This window comes from Erythrolamprus reginae, chromosome 9, assembly GCF_031021105.1.
Source record: "Erythrolamprus reginae isolate rEryReg1 chromosome 9, rEryReg1.hap1, whole genome shotgun sequence".
Lineage (NCBI taxonomy): Eukaryota > Metazoa > Chordata > Lepidosauria > Squamata > Dipsadidae > Erythrolamprus > Erythrolamprus reginae.
In genome coordinates, this window is record NC_091958.1 from 13,036,523 (window position 1) to 13,054,795 (window position 18,273).

Sequence of the window (18,273 nt, forward strand, 5' to 3'; positions counted from 1 at the left end):
AAGTCCACGTTTATCTATTTACATCATCCATCGACCAGGAATATACTGTATATTAAGACTTCATAAAACCAACAGAGTTTATGAACGAAACTGTAGTCAATCATAACTGTAGGAACAAAGAAAAGATGTCATAATTACCGTGCAGACAGTAAGGAAAAGATATCTTTGTCCTTACAGCTGCTGAAATAGTTGTGGGTATGAAAGGCATAATTTTAGATGAAGTGGAGAAGAGAAACCAGAGATGGTGCTAGAGAAAGGAGGCGGTGGCAGAAAGGGTTATATAATACTGCTAAATCTGTTTTTTTGGGGGGTGTAGATCAGTCCTAGATCGCAACAAACAGAAATCTTCCTCTCCCCTGGCATAATTGTCCAGGACAATTTCTTTGAGACTCTCCCATTCGCTTCAGGTAAGACACCTGCAAGAAAGTCTGATTAAGGAAGGAATCTTCAAAGTTTGTGACTCTGCAGGAACTTTCTGCTTTTTCTATGTAGTCTAAGCCTTGAGAAGTGATAGAAATATATGTCTATAACTGATTCAGAATAAAAGATATGTTAGAGATCTTAGAAGCTGGTTGAAAAGGTTTCAAATGGTGATCATGTGACCCTGAGTGGCTGCAACCCTTGTCAGTAGCTGCCGGTAGTAGCAGGTTGCAGTTGGTATGGTCCAATACGGCATGACGGTAGCGACAATGGAACTCCGCGTGTAGCTTCAGCTGACTGGCGGGTGGGCGCACATGCAGGGGTGGGCTACTGCCTGAATGGGGGGAAACTCGCAGTGGGGTAGTGAGAATAGAGCTCCACCCCAGAGCACCCAATTTGCACTGAAAGATGTTGAAAGAAAACGCATAAGCCATACCCAGAGTGTGTTAGTAAAAATTTTGGTAGCCCTTCACTGCGCATACGTCAGAACGAGATTTGGCTTCTGTGCATGTTCTGGAAGCCAAATCTCATATGACGACATGTGCGAGTGCGAGATTTTGCTGATGTTTGCTGATTTTTTTGCTTCCGTGATTGCGTCACTTAACAATCATAACACACACACACACATACAAAATCATAAAACCAGATGCGACTCACTTGAACAACTGCCCTGCTTAGTATTGGAAATTCTGGTTCTTCCAATTACGGCAATAAGTCGAGATTTACATGTTGTGTTTAAGAGAATCCACTTCAGGCTAGTCTAATAACGGTAACCTCTTCTTATTTGGAGGTGCAGATGTCACCACCTGTCAAAAGGCCAATAGTGTTGACGTGCAAAATTCAAGGGTCAGAATGTTTCAAGTAGCTCGGAACATCCTGGTTACTGGCACCAACCGGGGAATCGGATTTGGACTGGTGAAAGAGCTGGTGAAATTGAACCCTCCTTCTGGACATATTTTTGCAACCTGTAGGAACCCTACTGGACCTGAATCGAAGGTATGTAGAAGACCAATCATAATTCAACCTCTTTAAGATACGAGCTCGAGTAACGTACTGATGTGGGCTTCAGTGAAGAGCGGCCAATATTTTTATTGCCATGCTATGGGCATGGATTATTGTGTGGGTGTGGCTTGAGGGTCATGTGACTGGGTAGGAATGGCTTGCTGGCCATGACACCAGGTGGGAGTGGCTTGATAATCATGTCACCGGGGGTTGCTTAAAAGTCATGTGACTGGGTGGGAATGTATTTTCCCTTTGAGTCTCTTGATCTCTTGGAATTTTTCTTACAGTGTTATAAAAAGGGGGAAAAACCTTTTTGTATTGAACCTGAGATTGCAGAAGATACATTTTGATGTTTTATCCATTTGTTCAACCTGTTCTTTTTTAACATTTTCTTTCTCAATTGCAGGCTTTGCAGAATTTTGCTAGTCAGCACAACAATACTCACGTGATTCAATTAGGTATGGGATCCTATTCTTTTTAATATGTTTGTGTGTGACATAGGGGAAGGTTTGGTAGGGAAGGTTTGCCTATTTGCTGATGACTCTAAAGTGTTCAATAGGGTTGATATTCCTGGAGGGGTCTGTAATATGGTAAATGATTTAGCTTTACTAGATAAATGGTCAAAGCAATGGAAACTGCAGTTTAATGTTTCCAAATGTAAAATAATGCACTTGGGGAAAAGGAATCCTCAATCTGAGTATTGCATTGGCAGTTTTGTGTTAGCAAAAACTTCAGAAGAAAAGGATTTAGGGGTAGTGATTTCTGACAGTCTCAAAATGGGTGAGCAGTGTGGTTGGGCAGTAGGAAAAGCAAGTAGGATGCTTGGCTGCATAGCTAGAGGTATAACAAGCAGGAAGAAGGAGATTATGATCCCGCTATATAGAGTGCTGGTGAGACCACATTTGGAATACTGTGTTCAGTTCTGGAGACCTCACCTACAGAAAGATATTGACAAAATTGAAGGGGTCCAAAGACGGGCTACAAGAATGGTGGAAGTACTTAAGCATAAAATGTATCAGGAAAGACTTAATGAACTCAATCTGTATAGTCTGGAGGACAGAAGGAAAAGGGGGGACATGATCGAAACATTTAAATATGTTAAAGGGTTAAATAATGTTCAGGAGGGAAGTGTTTTTAATAGGAAAGTGAACACAAGAACAAGGGGACACAATCTGAAGTTAGTTGGGGGAAAGATCAAAAGCAATGTTAGAAAATATTATTTCACTGAAAGAGTAGTAGATCCTTGGAACAAACTTCCAGCAGACGTGGTTGGTAAATCCACAGTAACTGAATTTAAACATGCCTGGGATAAACATATATCCATCCTAAGATAAAATACCGGAAATAGTATAAGGGCAGACTAGATGGACCATGAGGTCTTTTTCTGCCGTGAGTCTTCTATGTTTCTATGTTTCTATCATTACTCCCTGGGTATTTATTACAACAGAAGCCAACAAACATGATCTACTCTACTTTATTCCATTCTAAAAAACTAACATCAATCTTCGAAGTCAGGAAGTCTGTATTAACTGTACCAAGTCTTCTACCCCTCAAATTTTTTTTACTCTCTGGAACACTAGGGAAGGTCCTTTCTGAGACACATAGGCATCCCTCCTCCATTTTACTCAAATATTTCATTTAAAAGGTAAAAGGTTCCCTATCCATGTAAAACGTTCCCTATATGGAATTCACTTCCAGAAGAGGTCATGACAGCTGTTAGCCTTGACATCTTCAAGGCAGGATTAGACAGATTCATGGATGCCAAGTGTATCAGTGGTTATTGAAACGGATGTCCATGTGTTACCTCTATGTTGGTTGAGGCTGACATAATTCCATTTGTTGGGGGTCAAGGGAAAGGGAGAGTTTTGCCTTCTCTTTCTGCTCAAGATCCCCATGGACAATTTGTGGGCCACTGTGTGACACAGAATGCTGGACTTGATGGGCTTTGGCCTGATTCAGCATGGCTCTTCTTATGTTCTTATAATTAATAATAATAATAATAATAATAATAATAATAATAATAATAATAATAATAATTTATTGGATTTGTATGCCGCCCCTCTCCGTAGAACTATGTCCTTCTGTCCTTCTGTCCTTCTGTCCTTCTGTCCTTCTGTCCTTCTGTCCTTCTGTCCTTCTGTCCTTCTGTCCTTCTGTCCTTCTGTCCTTCTGTCCTTCTGTCCTTCTGTCCTTCTGTCCTTCTGTCCTTCTGTCCTTCTGTCCTTCTGTCCTTCTGTCCTTCTGTCCTTCTGTCCTTCTGTCCTTCTGTCCTTCTGTCCTTATGTCCTTATGTCCTTATGTCCTTATGTTCTTATCCAGTTCTGTCTGACTCTAGGGCATGGTGTTCATATCCTTTTCTTGGCCCTAGGGAGCCAGTGTTAACTGATGACAATTTTCATGGACATTTGACCAGCATAGCTATAAGCCCCAAATGCTGTTACGGTCCCATCGAAGTGGTACCTATTTATCTACTCACATTTGCATGCTTTCAACTGCTAGGTAGGCAAAATCCCTTTCCGAGATTATTACCTAGGCTGCAGTTTTTCTTCCTGTCTCCGAAGGTCTCTTCTTTTCCATTATATTTTACATGCGCTCATCAAGCTAGGAACCACGTCATTTTTACTGATACCTGTCCTGTTATCTTTCTTCTGTGTGTGGTAGATGCGACAGACGTGTCCAGCATAAGGCGGACAGCGTCAGAAGTGGAATCCCATCTGAAAGGACAAGGGCTCAATCTGCTAATCAACAATGCTGCCAGAAATTCCCATGCCTATTACCTGGAAAACGTCGATCAAGAAGACATGCTATTGTCATACAAGACCAATACAGTGGGACCTCTCCTAGTGGTCAAAGTAAGTCTGGTTTAGGGGCCTAGGTGCTATACAGCAGTGATGGGCTCCTATGGGTACAGTGGGGTATGCAGAACTGGTAGAAAAAAAATTGAATTTTTTTTCTTTTTTTCCCTTCTGCACTCTGGGTACGTTTTTCCTTTCATGGTAAATCAGGTTCAAAGTGTATAATTTTAGAAGAACTGTGTGTGTGTGTGTGTGTGTACATACACACACACTTTATATAGTAGATAATATATATTTTTGTGTGCCTGTGTGTAATATGTGTGTACACATATGGCATATATACATAGAATTAAAGAGTATGTTTTGGATGTTCAGTAATAATAAATAGATGGGGAAATTGTATCTCTTTGAGGCAAGGAGAGGCCAGGCACCCTAACCCAAACCCTTAATGTTAGTGACGTCAAGTTGGCCAACTTTAAGTCAGTCACATGACCTTTAAGCCACCCCGGTCACATGGTTGTCAAGCCACTTCCATCTGGTCACATGTCTAGTAAGCCACACCCACAAAATAAAGCCATGCCCACAGTGTGGTAGTAAATTTTTTTGCCGCCCTTCACTGCTCTACAGGTAGTCCAAGAAGGTCAACCATGAGCCAATGAGATTGGAGGTGGCACCAAAAAACCCCATGATTTGGGAAATTTTAAAAAGACAATGAGAATAAAACTAGTGGTCTGAAGGAGACCCAGGCAGAAGAAAAATGTAACGTTTTGGCCTACTGTTTTATATGTATTTTAGGAATTCCTGCCTCTCCTGAAGAAGGCTGCCAAGGAGACCACAAAAGGCAACGTGGGAGGCCCCAAGGCAGTTGTCGTCAACATATCTTCTATCATTAGCTCCATTGGGCAGGGTTTTAAAAACCTACCAATGGAAGTTCCTCCATTGTACCAATATCGTATCAGCAAGGTAATTTGGAATTGTTGTTATTTTGAACATAACCAACGAGATCCTCCAAGGCATGTCTAGCCCCTCTTGAGTCAATCTCTGGCTCCAGTAGTCTCTGATCAATATGAAGTCTTTGTAAAGAGAAGCTGGACTGGGACCAAAGTCTAGAAGATGTTGACTATCCGAGAAAGACTTGTTAAAATGATGATGGAAATGATGATGGAAACTCAGGTCCCCACATGAAGGTTACGTTATACTAGAAACATAGAAACATAGAAGATTGACAGCAGAAAAAGACTTCATGGTCCATCTTGTCTGCCTTTATACTATTTCCTGTATTTTATCTTAGGATTGATATACAGTGATACCTCGTCTTACGAACTTAATTGGTTCTGGGACGAGGTTGGTAAGGTGAAAAGTTTGTAAGACGAAACAATGTTTTCCATAGGAATGAATGGAAAAGCGATTAATGCATGCAAGCCCAAAACGTACCCCTTTTGCCAGCCGAAGTGCCCGTTTTTGCACTGCTGGGATTATTATTATTATTTGTATTATTATTATTATTATTATTATTATTATTATTATTATTGATTAGATTTGTATGCCGTCCCTCTCCATAGACCCTCCATGGGAAACCCCACCTCCAGACTTCCGTGTTTTTGTTATGCTGCAGGGGAATCCCAGCAGGGGAATCCCAGCAGTGCAAAAATGGGTGCTTCACTGGCAACGGAAGTCCGGAGGTGGGGTTTCCCAGCGAGGGGAGCTTCAGTGAAATTGCAGCATCACAAAACACACAAGTCCTCGAAATCCACCTCTGGACTTCTGTGTTTTTGTGATGCTGTAATTTCGCTAAGGCTCCCCTCGCTGGGAAACCACACCTCCGGACTTCCGTTGCCAGTGAAGCACCCATTTGTGTGCTGCTTGGATTCCCCTGCAGCATCACAAAAACATGGAAGTCTGGAGGTGGTGTTTCCCATGGAGGGGAGCCTCAGGGGAATCCCAGGACTGCAAAATGGGCGCTTCGCTGGCAACAAAAATCTGGAGGTGGGGCATTCCAGTGGCGGCAGCTTGGGTTTGTAAGGTGAAAATAGTTTGGAAGAAGAGGCAAAAAAATCTTAAACCCCGAATTTGTATCTCAAAATGTTTGTATGACGAGGGGTTTGTAAGACGACGTATCACTGTATGTTTATCCCAGGCATGTTTAAATTCAGTTACTGTGGATTTACCAATCACGTCTGCTGAAAGTTTGTTCCAAGCATCAACTAATCTTTCAGTAAAATAATATTTTCTCCTGTTGCTTCTTTTTGTAGCCCATCTTTGGACGCATTCAGTTTTATCAATGTAGGTGAGGTCTCCAGAACTTAACACTGTATTCCAAATGTGGTCTCACCCGCGCTCTATATAGCGGGATCACAATCTCCCTCTTCCTGTTTGTTACACCTCTAGCTATGCAGCCAAGCGTTCTACTTGCTTTCCCTACCACCTGACCGCAGTGTTCACCCATTTTGAGATTGTCAGACATCACTATCTCTAAATCCTTCTCTTCTGAAGTTTTTGCTAACATAGAACTGCCAATACAGTACTCAGATTGATGATTCCTTTTCCCCAAATGCATTATTTTACATTTGGAAATATTAAACTGCAGTTTCCGTTGCTTTGATCACTTATCTAGTAAAGCTAAATCATTTGCCATATTACAGATGCCTCCAGGAATATCAACCCTATTGCACACTTTAGAATCATTGGCAAATAGGCAAACCTTCCCTTCAGAAGACAAGAACCTCAGTTGACGCAACCCACACCTCCCTGTCACAACTCCCCTCACAAGTCCCATGCCTGACATGACCCTCACCTCCTATGACCTCCCAGTCACAAGACCTACAGACCACATGGCCTTATAAGCTGAAGAAAACCAACATGGACATCCCTGAAACTCTTCTGAAGATGTTACCTAGTCCAGTAACGAAGCAATTTGAAACCGGCCCACAAACTCAGAGAACAAACCTCATCCTACACCTGAGTGACAGATATTCACCACTATTGCAAACTGATTTGTTGCTAAATGGCTATGCACAGGAATCTTCTCAATTTGGAGTCAGAAGCAACTTGGACCTCGACAGGTGTCTACAGCACTCAAGGAGGGTTGGACCTAGTTTGCTTGTGACAATGTAGGGACTCTAGGCTGATCCCTCTTTTCATCCCACCTCCCGAGATTCTTCCATTCATTCTCTCACGCTTTGTTTTATAGACAGCGTTGAACATGGTCAATGCCTGCCTTGCAGTGGAACTGAAAAAAGATGGAATTTCATTTGTCCTGCTCCATCCTGGATGGGTGAAAACTGACATGGGCTCAGAACAGGTACTATAAATGTGTTCTTATAAGGTACCATGCAGCTTCCTCTCTGGTAACATTGATCTGCTAACCAGAGCATACAAAACATTTGTCAGACCAATCCTAGAACACAGCTCGCCTGTATGGAACCCACATTGCATATCTGACGTCAACACAATTGAGAGAGTCCAGAAATATTTTACAAGAAGATTCCTTCACTCCTATAATTGTTTGACAAAATTTATAAATAAATAAACAAAAATAAAGGTGTTGGGAGGGGATAATGAATATTCTCAGAAAAATTGGAAACTTAGTAATTGAGAGCTAGTTTGGTTTAGTAGCCTCTGATCAATATGAAGTCTTTTTAAAGTGAAGCTGGACTGGGACCAAAGTCCAGAAGATGTCTGACCATCCGAGAAAGACTTGTTTAAATGATGATGGAAATAATGATGGAAACTCAGGTCCCCACATGAAGGTTACATTATACTAGAAACATAGAAACATAGAAGATGGACAGCAGAAAAAGACCTCATGGTCCATCTTGTCTGCCCTTATACTATTACCTGTATTTTATCTTAGGATGGATATATGTTTATCCCAGGCATGTTTAAATTCAGTTACTGTGGGGCGGAGCCAACTGAGGAGCCTAACGGACGGTGTGGAGCTGAGCTCTGTTAAATATCGCCGTTTTATAGGTATTCAATCGGTCCTCTGGGACCACAGACCTTGCGATGAAAGGTCTGAAGGAAGGGAGGTGCCGTTAGTTCGATTTTTGGGGCGGCAGCCTGATCAATGAAACGGATTATCTCCTGGAAAGACTGAGTGCCTGTATGCTAGGAGCGTCATGGCGGCCTAGAGTGTTCCCAGTTGGAGGAGGATAAAGCTTTGACTAGCGAGGGCGATCGAGATGGTGGAGTTGGCTTTAAAATTTACTGGAACTGGATATATCGTGAGATTGAAATCCAAAAGTGAGTTTACCCTCAGGAAATGCGTTGCTTTCTAATTTAATTTGCAACCTGTATGGATCAAAGAAGGAAGGAGGAGGGAGATGTTATCTTACCCCCCCTCCGCGTGCGGTGAGCTACAATTTAAGAGAAAATAAACACTTTTAAAAAGTACTAAAATCTGTATCTTTCTTTAAGAAGACCTGACGCTCCCCGAGGGAAAGTTAAAAGCCAGAAATAGCACTCTTTTTTTCTCTTGGAGAACATCGACAGCGGATTTAATCAGACTTCGCGACTTTCTCATTCTCTGCCTTCCTGCTTCCTTTTTTGCTGCGTCACAGCTTGAACTGCGAACTGAACAGCAGTTTAAATTCCTACTTTAATCTTCTTGACATCAACAAAGGGCCGGGATCGAGATCGGATCTCGAGACTGGATCTCGAGGGGGCCCTGAGAAATTTGTGCTGTTGGACCTGCAGTAGCGACAGGAAAGGAAATGATTTGTAAGATCTCGGAACTCTTGAGAGAGACTAAATAGAGGCGTGCAGATTGATGGTCTAACTTCTGCTCACGGGGGAAAAGACAATCGGGTGAATTAAGAAAGAAGATTTACAGCGTTGCTCGAAGCAGGGCTAGAAGCGAATTCAAAGACTTTGTTTTGGCAAATACCTAACTGTTCCTCCTATTAACTTTTTTACACCCTGGAATCCTAGCCTGTGCTTAAGGAATTTAACGTCACTATTGGTACAAGGAAACTGAAGAAGGGTCTGATTCAATTAACTTGCCTGAATATATTCTTAATTCTTCTTAAACATTTTCTTGATTTAAAAGATACGTCTATTAATAATACAGCTGATGGCTTGTCTATTAGAACATTAGATTATTTCATTATGTTAGTCAAGTAGTTTATATTATATTATCCATATTAATTACTAGGTATTATTATTAGTTATTAGAAACATTCTGAATTAATTAATAAATGCTATAGATTTATATGTTAAGTAATTACTAGTCTTTATATCTATATTGTGTTTATAAAAATATTTTATTGCATATCCAACTAATTAATTTACTATTTTAAAAACATATAATATCTATAAAACTACATAATATACAGAATTTTTAGAATAATTTTAAAACTGGAATGAATTTTGAATGAATTAACTATTAGCTAATTTTTTCTTCCTTCTTTTGTTTTTGTGCCTATATTATCATTAGAACTGATCTCTCTGTATATACATATTACTACCACATTAGATTTACTGTCTGATAAGAGTTATATTTATTAAGTCAATACTTAGTTAATGAAATTGTGATATTCTTTACCCTTTACTTTTGATTGCTGTTTATAATATAATTAATTGAAAATAGATATATCTAGATCTTCAAAAGGATAAGAAAGAAAGCAATATTATACCTGCTGATTATATTTATTGATTGACAACTTTTTGAGGTTCTTGAAATAGAGCAATAAGAAACTCTCTAATCTGTTTGATATAAGCAAGTATTCTCTCCTCCCTCCTCAAAATATGGATAAAAGACATGAGGTCTTCCAACAGCAGATGTTAAAACATGAACAAAAAATCCAAGAATTGGAAGACAGATTGGACCAGGATCATAGACAGATGGAGGACTTAACTGAAAAGCTAGTTCAAGCTAACAAGGAATTGGAAAATACAGTTAAGCAACTAGAGAGTGAGAAAGCTAATCACTTCCTCCGATTCCAAAACTTAAGGGAGGACAAAAGTGAGGATTTACCAGATATCATGGCAGACATTCTGTCAAAGGCGCTGGGCACTGAAAAAGATATGATGTTAAATGAGATTGATGAAGTATACAGAATTAACACCAACTATGCCAGACGCCATAACCTCCCTAAGGAGGTTCACATCAAATTGGTTAAAAAATCAGTTATGGATGAAATACTTCACAGAGCTCGTGAAGATCCCATCGAATATAAAGGGAGACAGTTAGTTATCTTAAAGCAAGTCCCAAAGCATGTTAGAGATCTACGTAAGCCATATACCTTCCTATCTGCCAAGCTAACTAGACATAACATAAATTTTAGATGGCTACTCCCAGAGGGAATGTTAGTGACTTGGCAAGACAAAAAAATTAAAATAGACTCGATTGATAAAGCAGAAGAGTTCTTTGAAATTTTTTTTACTAATGAACACGTAGCCGAAGACAAAAATCAAATTGAAACAAGGAACCCTCCTCCAATTACAGAACGTCCAGAAGATCAGACTTTAAATAGAACAGAAGAGGTATTGGCCACAAATAAAAAATTTAACAATAAAGATGGCTACGCAGACTTACCAAAAGATACCAGAAGTACTAGGGCAGTTAGACCTAAATACAGATAACTTAAACTTAGCTTTACCAAGAACGAACAACTGGGGGATTGAAATCTATTCTATTAATATAAATGGCCTGAATTCGCCAAATAAAAGAAATAAAACTCTAAATAAATTAGCCAAATTAAATGTAGATATAATTGCTATGCAAGAGGTACATATTAAAAATAAATTTGAGCACCTACTTAAAAGGACTAAACTAGGGAACCTTTATTCACCTTTAGCACAAGAAAAGAAAAGAGGTGTAATTTGCTATATCAATCCAAATATACAAGCCAAAATAAAATACAAAGATAGTGAAGGCAGAATTCTAATAATAGAAATCCAAAAGGATCTAGAAATAATAACATTAATTAACATATATGCCCCGAATGAAGGACAAGAAAATTTTTATAAAAGACTACAAACCATTATTAATGAGTATGCTACCGACAACATTTGTCTATTAGGGGATTTTAATGGAATAATTGATAAAGAACTAGATTATAATAACGATGGAAGGAAAAAACAAAAGAAAAGAATCCTCCCTAAATCCTTCTTTGAATTAATTAAAGATTTGAAACTTAAAGACAGTTGGAGAGATAGAAATCCAAAACTTAAAAAATTTACTTTTTATTCAGATAGACATAATTCATGGTCGAGACTAGATATGGTTTGGACAACAACAGAGCTTAATACCAAAATACAGTCGATTGAAATAGAACCTTATCTCATATTGGATCACAATGCCCTTAAAATAATTTGGAAAGGAACAAAAAAGTGTCATAGATGGACGTTTCAAAAATCAATTTTAAATTGAGAAAACTTTAAACAAAAACTCCAAACAGAAATTAATTTTTTCTTCCAAGAAAATATTAAAGAACACACTAATGTACAAAACCTATGGGATACAGCCAAAGCAGTAATTAGGGGAATTGTCATCTCATATATGGCTAAAGAACATAAACTTAAAAAACGAGAAATGCAAAAATTAGAAGAAGACTACATAACATTAGAAGAAAATTTACAAAAATACCCCCAAAAGAAGGAATTAAGACAAAAGATGTCCTTGATAAAACATCAGCTAAATTTACTAGATAAAGAAAAACTAGCACAACAAATTAAAAGTAGCAATCAATACAATTTTGAAAATGCAAATAAATCTAGTAAATGGCTAACCAATAAACTTAAAAAACAAAGAGAAAAGAAATTAATTAACTGTCTTAAAACAAACGAGGGGGAACTATGTCACAGTCTAAAAAAACAACAACAGATTGCTAGAGAATTTTACAGTAACCTTTATGACAATCAAGAAAATTTATCTAAGGAAATACAAGAAAAAACCCCCACAAGAAATATTAGAACAGACTGATCTCCCTAAAATCCCAAATGAAACTAAAGACTTATTAAACAAGGAAATTACTATTACTGAGCTAAAGGAGGCAATTAAAAAACAAAAAATTAATAAAGCCCCAGGCCCAGATGGCCTTCCAAGTGAACTATACAAAGATCTTCCACCAGCAATGGAAAAGACCTTATTAGAAGTTTTAAATGAGGCCTTAGAAAAGGGTATAATTCCAGTGTCCTGGACAGAAGCAAACTTAGCCTTAATAGCCAAAAAAGACTCCGATCCCACATAAATTGCCAATTATCAACCTATCTCCTTACTTAATGCAGATTATAAAATTTTTACTTTTAGCAAACAGAATAAAAGGTTTCCTAAACCAATTTATTCACTCTGACCAAAATGGTTTTCTCCCAGGGAGACAACTAAGAAACAACATAAGAATGATAATGGATACCCTCGAATATTATGAATTTCATAACGAAAAACAAGTGGCACTAATATTCTTAGATGCCCAGAAGGCCTTTGATAACATATCGTGGAACTTTATGTTTAAACAACTAGAGTATATGGAATTTGGCCAAAAATTTATAAACGCTATTAAAGCCATATATACTCACCAATCTGCATATATTATTCTCAACGGATATGTAACATCAAAAATACCTATACAAAAAGGCACAAGACAAGGCTGACCACTTTCTCCTTTACTCTTCATCCTGATGCTAGAAGTCCTAACTAGAATTATTAGACAAAATGAAGAAATAAAAGGTCTAAAATGTAAAAATGAAACATATAAATTGCAAGCGTTTGCAGATGACCTAGTCTTCATCCTAGAAGATCCGCTTGAATCAGGACCAAAATTATTGGCTATCTTAGAGAAATATGGCTCAGTGGCAGGGCTAAAAATTAATAAATTAAAAATTCAAATTTTAACTAAAAATATGAAAGACCCACAAAAAGCTATCTTAGTTTCGAGGCTAGATATTCAAATAATCAAAAAAATCAAATACCTAGGTATTAATATGACAGCCAAAATCTCTAGTCTGAAAGAAAATAATTATGACAAATTAATTGAAAAAATACAAAAAGATCTTGAGAAATGGAAGAAATTACAACTCTCATTATTAGGAAGAATAGCGGTTGTTAAACTCAACATATTGGAAAAAAATTATATTTTTATTTCAAACAATCCCAATCCATTTGAAGCAAGATTTTTTCACAAAATTGAATAGAATTACTAGCAATTTCATTTGGCAGAATAAATGCCCCAGAATCCGTCTAAAGCAGTGATTTTCAACCTTTTTTGAGCCGTGGCACATTTTTTACACGTACAAAATCCTGGGGCACACCACCAACCAAAATGACACAAAATGACACCCTAAGGCACTCTCCTCTCTTTTTTCATCCCTGTCTCCTCCCCACCCTTGTGTGTGTGTGTGTGTGTGTGTGTGTGTGTGTATACACATGCTTTTTATCATATGCTTTAAATCAAGAGTCACTTCTCTCTTTTGTTTCTCTCTCTTTCCTCTCATTCTCTGTCTCAATCATTTTCTCACTTCTCTTTTTTCCTCCCCTTTTTGCTCATTTCTCTCTCTCTCCCCCTTCCTCTCCTTTTCTCTTTCTCTCTCTTGCTTTCTCTCTTTTCTTTCTCTCTCTTGATTTCTCTTTCTCTCTCTTGATTTCTCTTTCTCTCTCTTTCTCTCTCTCTTTCTTTCTCTCTCTCTCTCAGCAAAAAGTTGCAAGACTGGAACCTGAGCTTCCTTCTTCGCGGCACACCTGACCATGTCTCGCGGCACACTAGTGTGCCATGGCACACTGGTTGAAAAACACTGGTCTAAAGTATATGCAAGACAGAAAAGAAGAAGGAGGCCTCGCCTTACCAATATGGAAGGATTACTACAATGCAGCATCTCTAACATGGATAAGAGAATGGATGCTCTTAACTAATACTAGGCTATTAAGTTTAGAAGGACATGGCCTTCACTCAGGATGGCACTACTATCCGTGGGAGGAAAAATCCAAAACCCATAAGTATTTTACTAATCATCTGGTTAGGAAATCCTTGGTGTACACTTGGAAATAAATTAGGAAAAAGTTATATAAAGGGATTCCACTTTGGTATGCCCCATTGGAGGCTTATGTACACCCCAATTTCCACAAAAAACCCAACATAATAAGGTATAAGGATATAATAAATACCATCGGAGAAATTAGAACCAGAACAGAATTAGAGACCCTGGGCCAAAAAACAGAATGGTGGGAGTATTTACAAATACAGTCAAAATTTAATAAAGACAAAATTATGCCAGGAATTGCTAAAAATGCTCTCCTAGATAAAATATGTACAGGACCCCAGGATCAATTGATTAAATTTTTTTACTGCTATTTAACTTCTAATGAATTTGAAAACGCCAACATAAAAATAAACATTAAACAATGGAATCTTGACCTTAAAATAGAAATTAAAGACGAAGAATGGCAACAATTATGGAATAGAAACTATAAATTAACCATTGCTACATCTTATAAAGAAAATTTAATTAAAATGTTCTATAGGTGGCACATCACCCTGATAAAATTAGCTAAATTAAATAACCAACTATCGCCCCACTGCTGGAAATGTCATCAAGAACTAGGTACTTATTTCCATCTTTGGTGGCAATGCCAAAAATCACAGATTTATTGGAATATAATTTGACTCTGGATAGAGGAAATACTAAATTTGAAAATAGAAAAAACACCGGAATGTTTCCTCCTGGGTATTTTTAGACAGAATCTTCCTAACATCCAAATACATCTAATTATTCATCTAACCACTGCAGCTAGACTAACCTTCGCGCAGTGGTGGAAAAATGAAGATATACCCCCAGAAGATGCTATAGTAAGGAAAATTAAATACTGTGCAGAGATGAATAGGCTAACCATGGCAGTTAGAAATGAAACCGAATCTTCATTCAACAAATGTTGGGATTCCTTTTATAGGTGGCTAAAAAAAAGAGAACAATTTGCTTAAACAATGGAGCGATCTGTATATATTAGATTAGACACAAATCTAGTATAAAACCCTTATTTTCTATTCCAAATGCTGCAAGAGATATTGGATATATCTCTTGGCACTGGACCAGAATATCTGGTCCAGTGCTCTTCATGGCACTGGACCAGAATATCTCCGAGACCGCCTTCTGCCGCACGAATCCCAGCGACCGATTAGGTCCCACAGAGTGGGTCTTCTCCGGGTCCCGTCAACTAAACAATGTCGGTTGGCGGGCCCCAGGGGAAGAGCCTTCTCTGTGGCAGCCCCGACTCTCTGGAACCAACTCCCCCCAGAGATTAGAACTGCCCCTACTCTCCCTGCCTTCCGTAAACTCCTTAAAACCCACCTTTGCCGTCAGGCATGGGGGAACTGAAACACCTCCCCCGGGCATGTACAATTTATGCATGGTATGTTTGTGTGTGTGTTTGTTAATAAATGGGGTTCTTTTTAAATCTTTTTAAATATTTTAAATTTATTTGGATTTGTCATGATTTGCTGTATCTTGCTGTGAGCTGCCCCGAGTCTGCGGAGAGGGGTGGCATACAAATCTAAATAATACATAAATAATAATAAATAAATATAAAAAGATAAAATTTTACGTTTAGTTCCAAATCTCTATACCATGATAAATTCAACGCTTTTCTCTATCTATACGGCTAATCTTGATCTAAGGTAATGAGCTAATAAAGTTAAAATCAGTTTACATTCTCAACACAACTTCACTGTACACTCGCCCACCCTTCTCTCTTCTTCTTTTTCTCTCCTCTTCATTGCTTCACCTCTTTTTCTTTCTTCTCCTCCTTTTCTCTCTACTATCTCTCTATTTTTTCTTTTTTTTTCTCTTTCTTTTTCGTAATGTCTATATGCTTACTGAATGCTATAATATATATACATATGTAGTGTAATAGACTCCAATGTCAACTGTTATGATTGTTTTTTATGTTCTGTATATTTGTAAATAAAATTTTTATTTAAAAAAAAATTCACTTACTGTGGATTTACCAACCACGTCGGCTGGAAGCTTGTTCCAAACATCTACTATTCTTTCAGTAAAATAATATTTTCTCACGTTGGTTCTGATCTTTTCTCCAACTAATCTCAGATTGTGCCCCCTTGTTCTTGGGTTCACTTTCCTATTAAAAACACTTCCCTCCTGAACCTTATTTAACCCTTTAACATATTTAAATGTTTCGATCATGTCCCCCCTTTCCCCTCTGTCCTCCAGGCTACCATTTTTGTAGCCCATCTTTGGACCTGTTTAATTTTATCAATATCTTTTTGTAGGTGAGGTCTGCAGAACTGAACACTGTATTCCAAATGTCTCACCAGTGCTCTATATAGCGGGATCACAACCTCCCTCTTCCTGCTTCTTATACCTCTATCTATGCAGCCAAGCGTTCTACTTGCTTTCCCTACCACCTGACCGCAGTGTTCACCCATTTTGAGACTGTCAGACATCACTACCTCTAAATTCTTCTCTTCTGACGTTTTTGCTAATACAGAACTGTCAATACAGTACTCAGATTGATGATTCATTTTCCCCAAATGCATTATTTTACATTTGGAAACATTAAACTGCATTTTATGTTGCTTTGATCAGTTATCTAGTAAAGCTAAATCATTTGCCATATTACAGACGCCTCCAGGAATATCAACCCGATTGCATACTTTAGAATCATTGGCAAATGCGCCGGCTGGAGGGGTTGGGAGTTGGAGGCACTGTTCTTCAGTGGTTCTCCTCCTACCTCTCCGGTCGGTCGCAGTCGGTGTTAGTGGGGGGTCAGAGGTCGACCCGAGGTCTCTCCCTTGTGGGGTGCTTAGAACTGCCCCTACTCTCCTTGCCTTTCGTAAGCTCCTTAAGACCCACCTGTGTCGTCAGGCATGGAGGTACTGAGACATCTCCCCCGGGCATATACAATTTATGAATGGCATGTGTGTATGTATGTGTGTTTAGAAAATGGGGTTTTAAAAAATGTTTTTAGTAGAAATTTAGATTTGTTTTAAACTGTTTTTTTCACTTTGTTGTGAGCCGCCCCGACTCTGCGGAGAGGGGCGGCATACAAATCTAAATAAACATAAACATAAACATATTGCAAACTGATTTATTGCTAAATGGCTATGCACAGGAATCTTCTCAATTCGGAGTCAGAAGCAACTTGGACCTCGACAGGTGTCCACAGCACTCAAGGAGGGTTGGACCTAGTTTGCTTGTGACAATGTAGGGACTCTAGGCTGATCCCTCTTTTCACCCCACCTCCCGAGATTCTTCCATTCATTCTCTCACGCTTTGTTTTATAGTCAGTGTTGAACATGGTCAATGCCTGCCTTGCAAAGGAACGGAAAAGAGATGGAATTTCATCTGTTCTGCTCCATCCCGAATGGGTGAAAACTGAAATGGGCTCAGAACAGGTACTATAAATGTGTTCTTATAAGGTAACATGCAGCTTCCTCTCTGGTAACATTGATCTGCTAACCAGAGCATACAAAACATTTGTCAGACCAATCCTAGAACACAGCTCACCTGTATGGAACCCACATTGCATATCTGACGTCAACACAATTGAGAGAGTCCAGAAATATTTCACAAGAAGATTATTTCACTCCTATAATTGTTTGACAAAATTTATAAATAAATAAACAAATAAAATAAAGGTGGTGGGAGAGGATAATGAATATTCTCAGAAAAATTGGAAACTTAGTAATTGAGAGCTAGTTTGGTTTAGACATTCAACTGGATTTCAGGCCTAAGGCAGGACTAGAAAACATCACCTGATGATTGGCTCAAAGTCATCCAATTGGCTTTCATGCCCAAGACAGGATTATTGCATATTAAAATTTCAACAATAACTACAACAAGAATAAGAATGTAAACCAATTTGCAGAACCCTAATCCAGCTTCTCCTTTTCTCGCAGGCTTCTCTGACAGTGGAGGAGAGTAGTAGAGATATAGTGAAGGTGATTGCCGGCTTAGATTCCTCGTCATCTGGAACTTTTCTGGATTGGGAGGGGAATAAAATAGTCTGGTGAACAGAATAAGCATCCTTGAGTTTCCTGCTGGGAAAAAGCATCCTCCTTTCGTGGACCGAAAGGAGAAATCTTCCGTCCGGCTTCTGCTCCTGGAG

The 18,273-nt window shown here is 38.6% G+C and overlaps 1 protein-coding gene across 1 annotated transcript; it reads left to right on the plus strand.

Annotated features, from left to right (window-relative positions):
* The first annotated feature begins 1,223 nt into the window (after positions 1 to 1,223).
* LOC139172510 (C-signal-like) lies at positions 1,224 to 18,200 on the plus strand. Its single transcript, XM_070761659.1, has 6 exons — positions 1,224 to 1,416; positions 1,829 to 1,880; positions 4,084 to 4,274; positions 5,013 to 5,180; positions 7,408 to 7,518; positions 18,065 to 18,200. The coding sequence occupies exons 1-6, from the start codon at positions 1,273 to 1,275 to the stop codon at positions 18,176 to 18,178; spliced, it is 780 nt and encodes a 259-aa protein (XP_070617760.1). The 5' UTR covers positions 1,224 to 1,272; the 3' UTR covers positions 18,179 to 18,200.
* The last annotated feature ends 73 nt before the right edge of the window (positions 18,201 to 18,273 follow it).

What these genes read in the sequence shown, in the direction of transcription:
- LOC139172510 (XM_070761659.1), top strand. Translation starts at nt 1,273, where the DNA reads ATGTTTCAAGTAGCTCGGAACATCCTGGTTACTGGCACCAACCGGGGA. An exon ending in CTACTGGACCTGAATCGAAG is followed by an intron (nt 1,417 to 1,828) that starts GTATGTAGAAGA and finishes TCTCAATTGCAG; the next exon opens with GCTTTGCAGAATTTTGCTAG. An exon ending in ACCAATATCGTATCAGCAAG is followed by an intron (nt 5,181 to 7,407) that starts GTAATTTGGAAT and finishes TTTGTTTTATAG; the next exon opens with ACAGCGTTGAACATGGTCAA.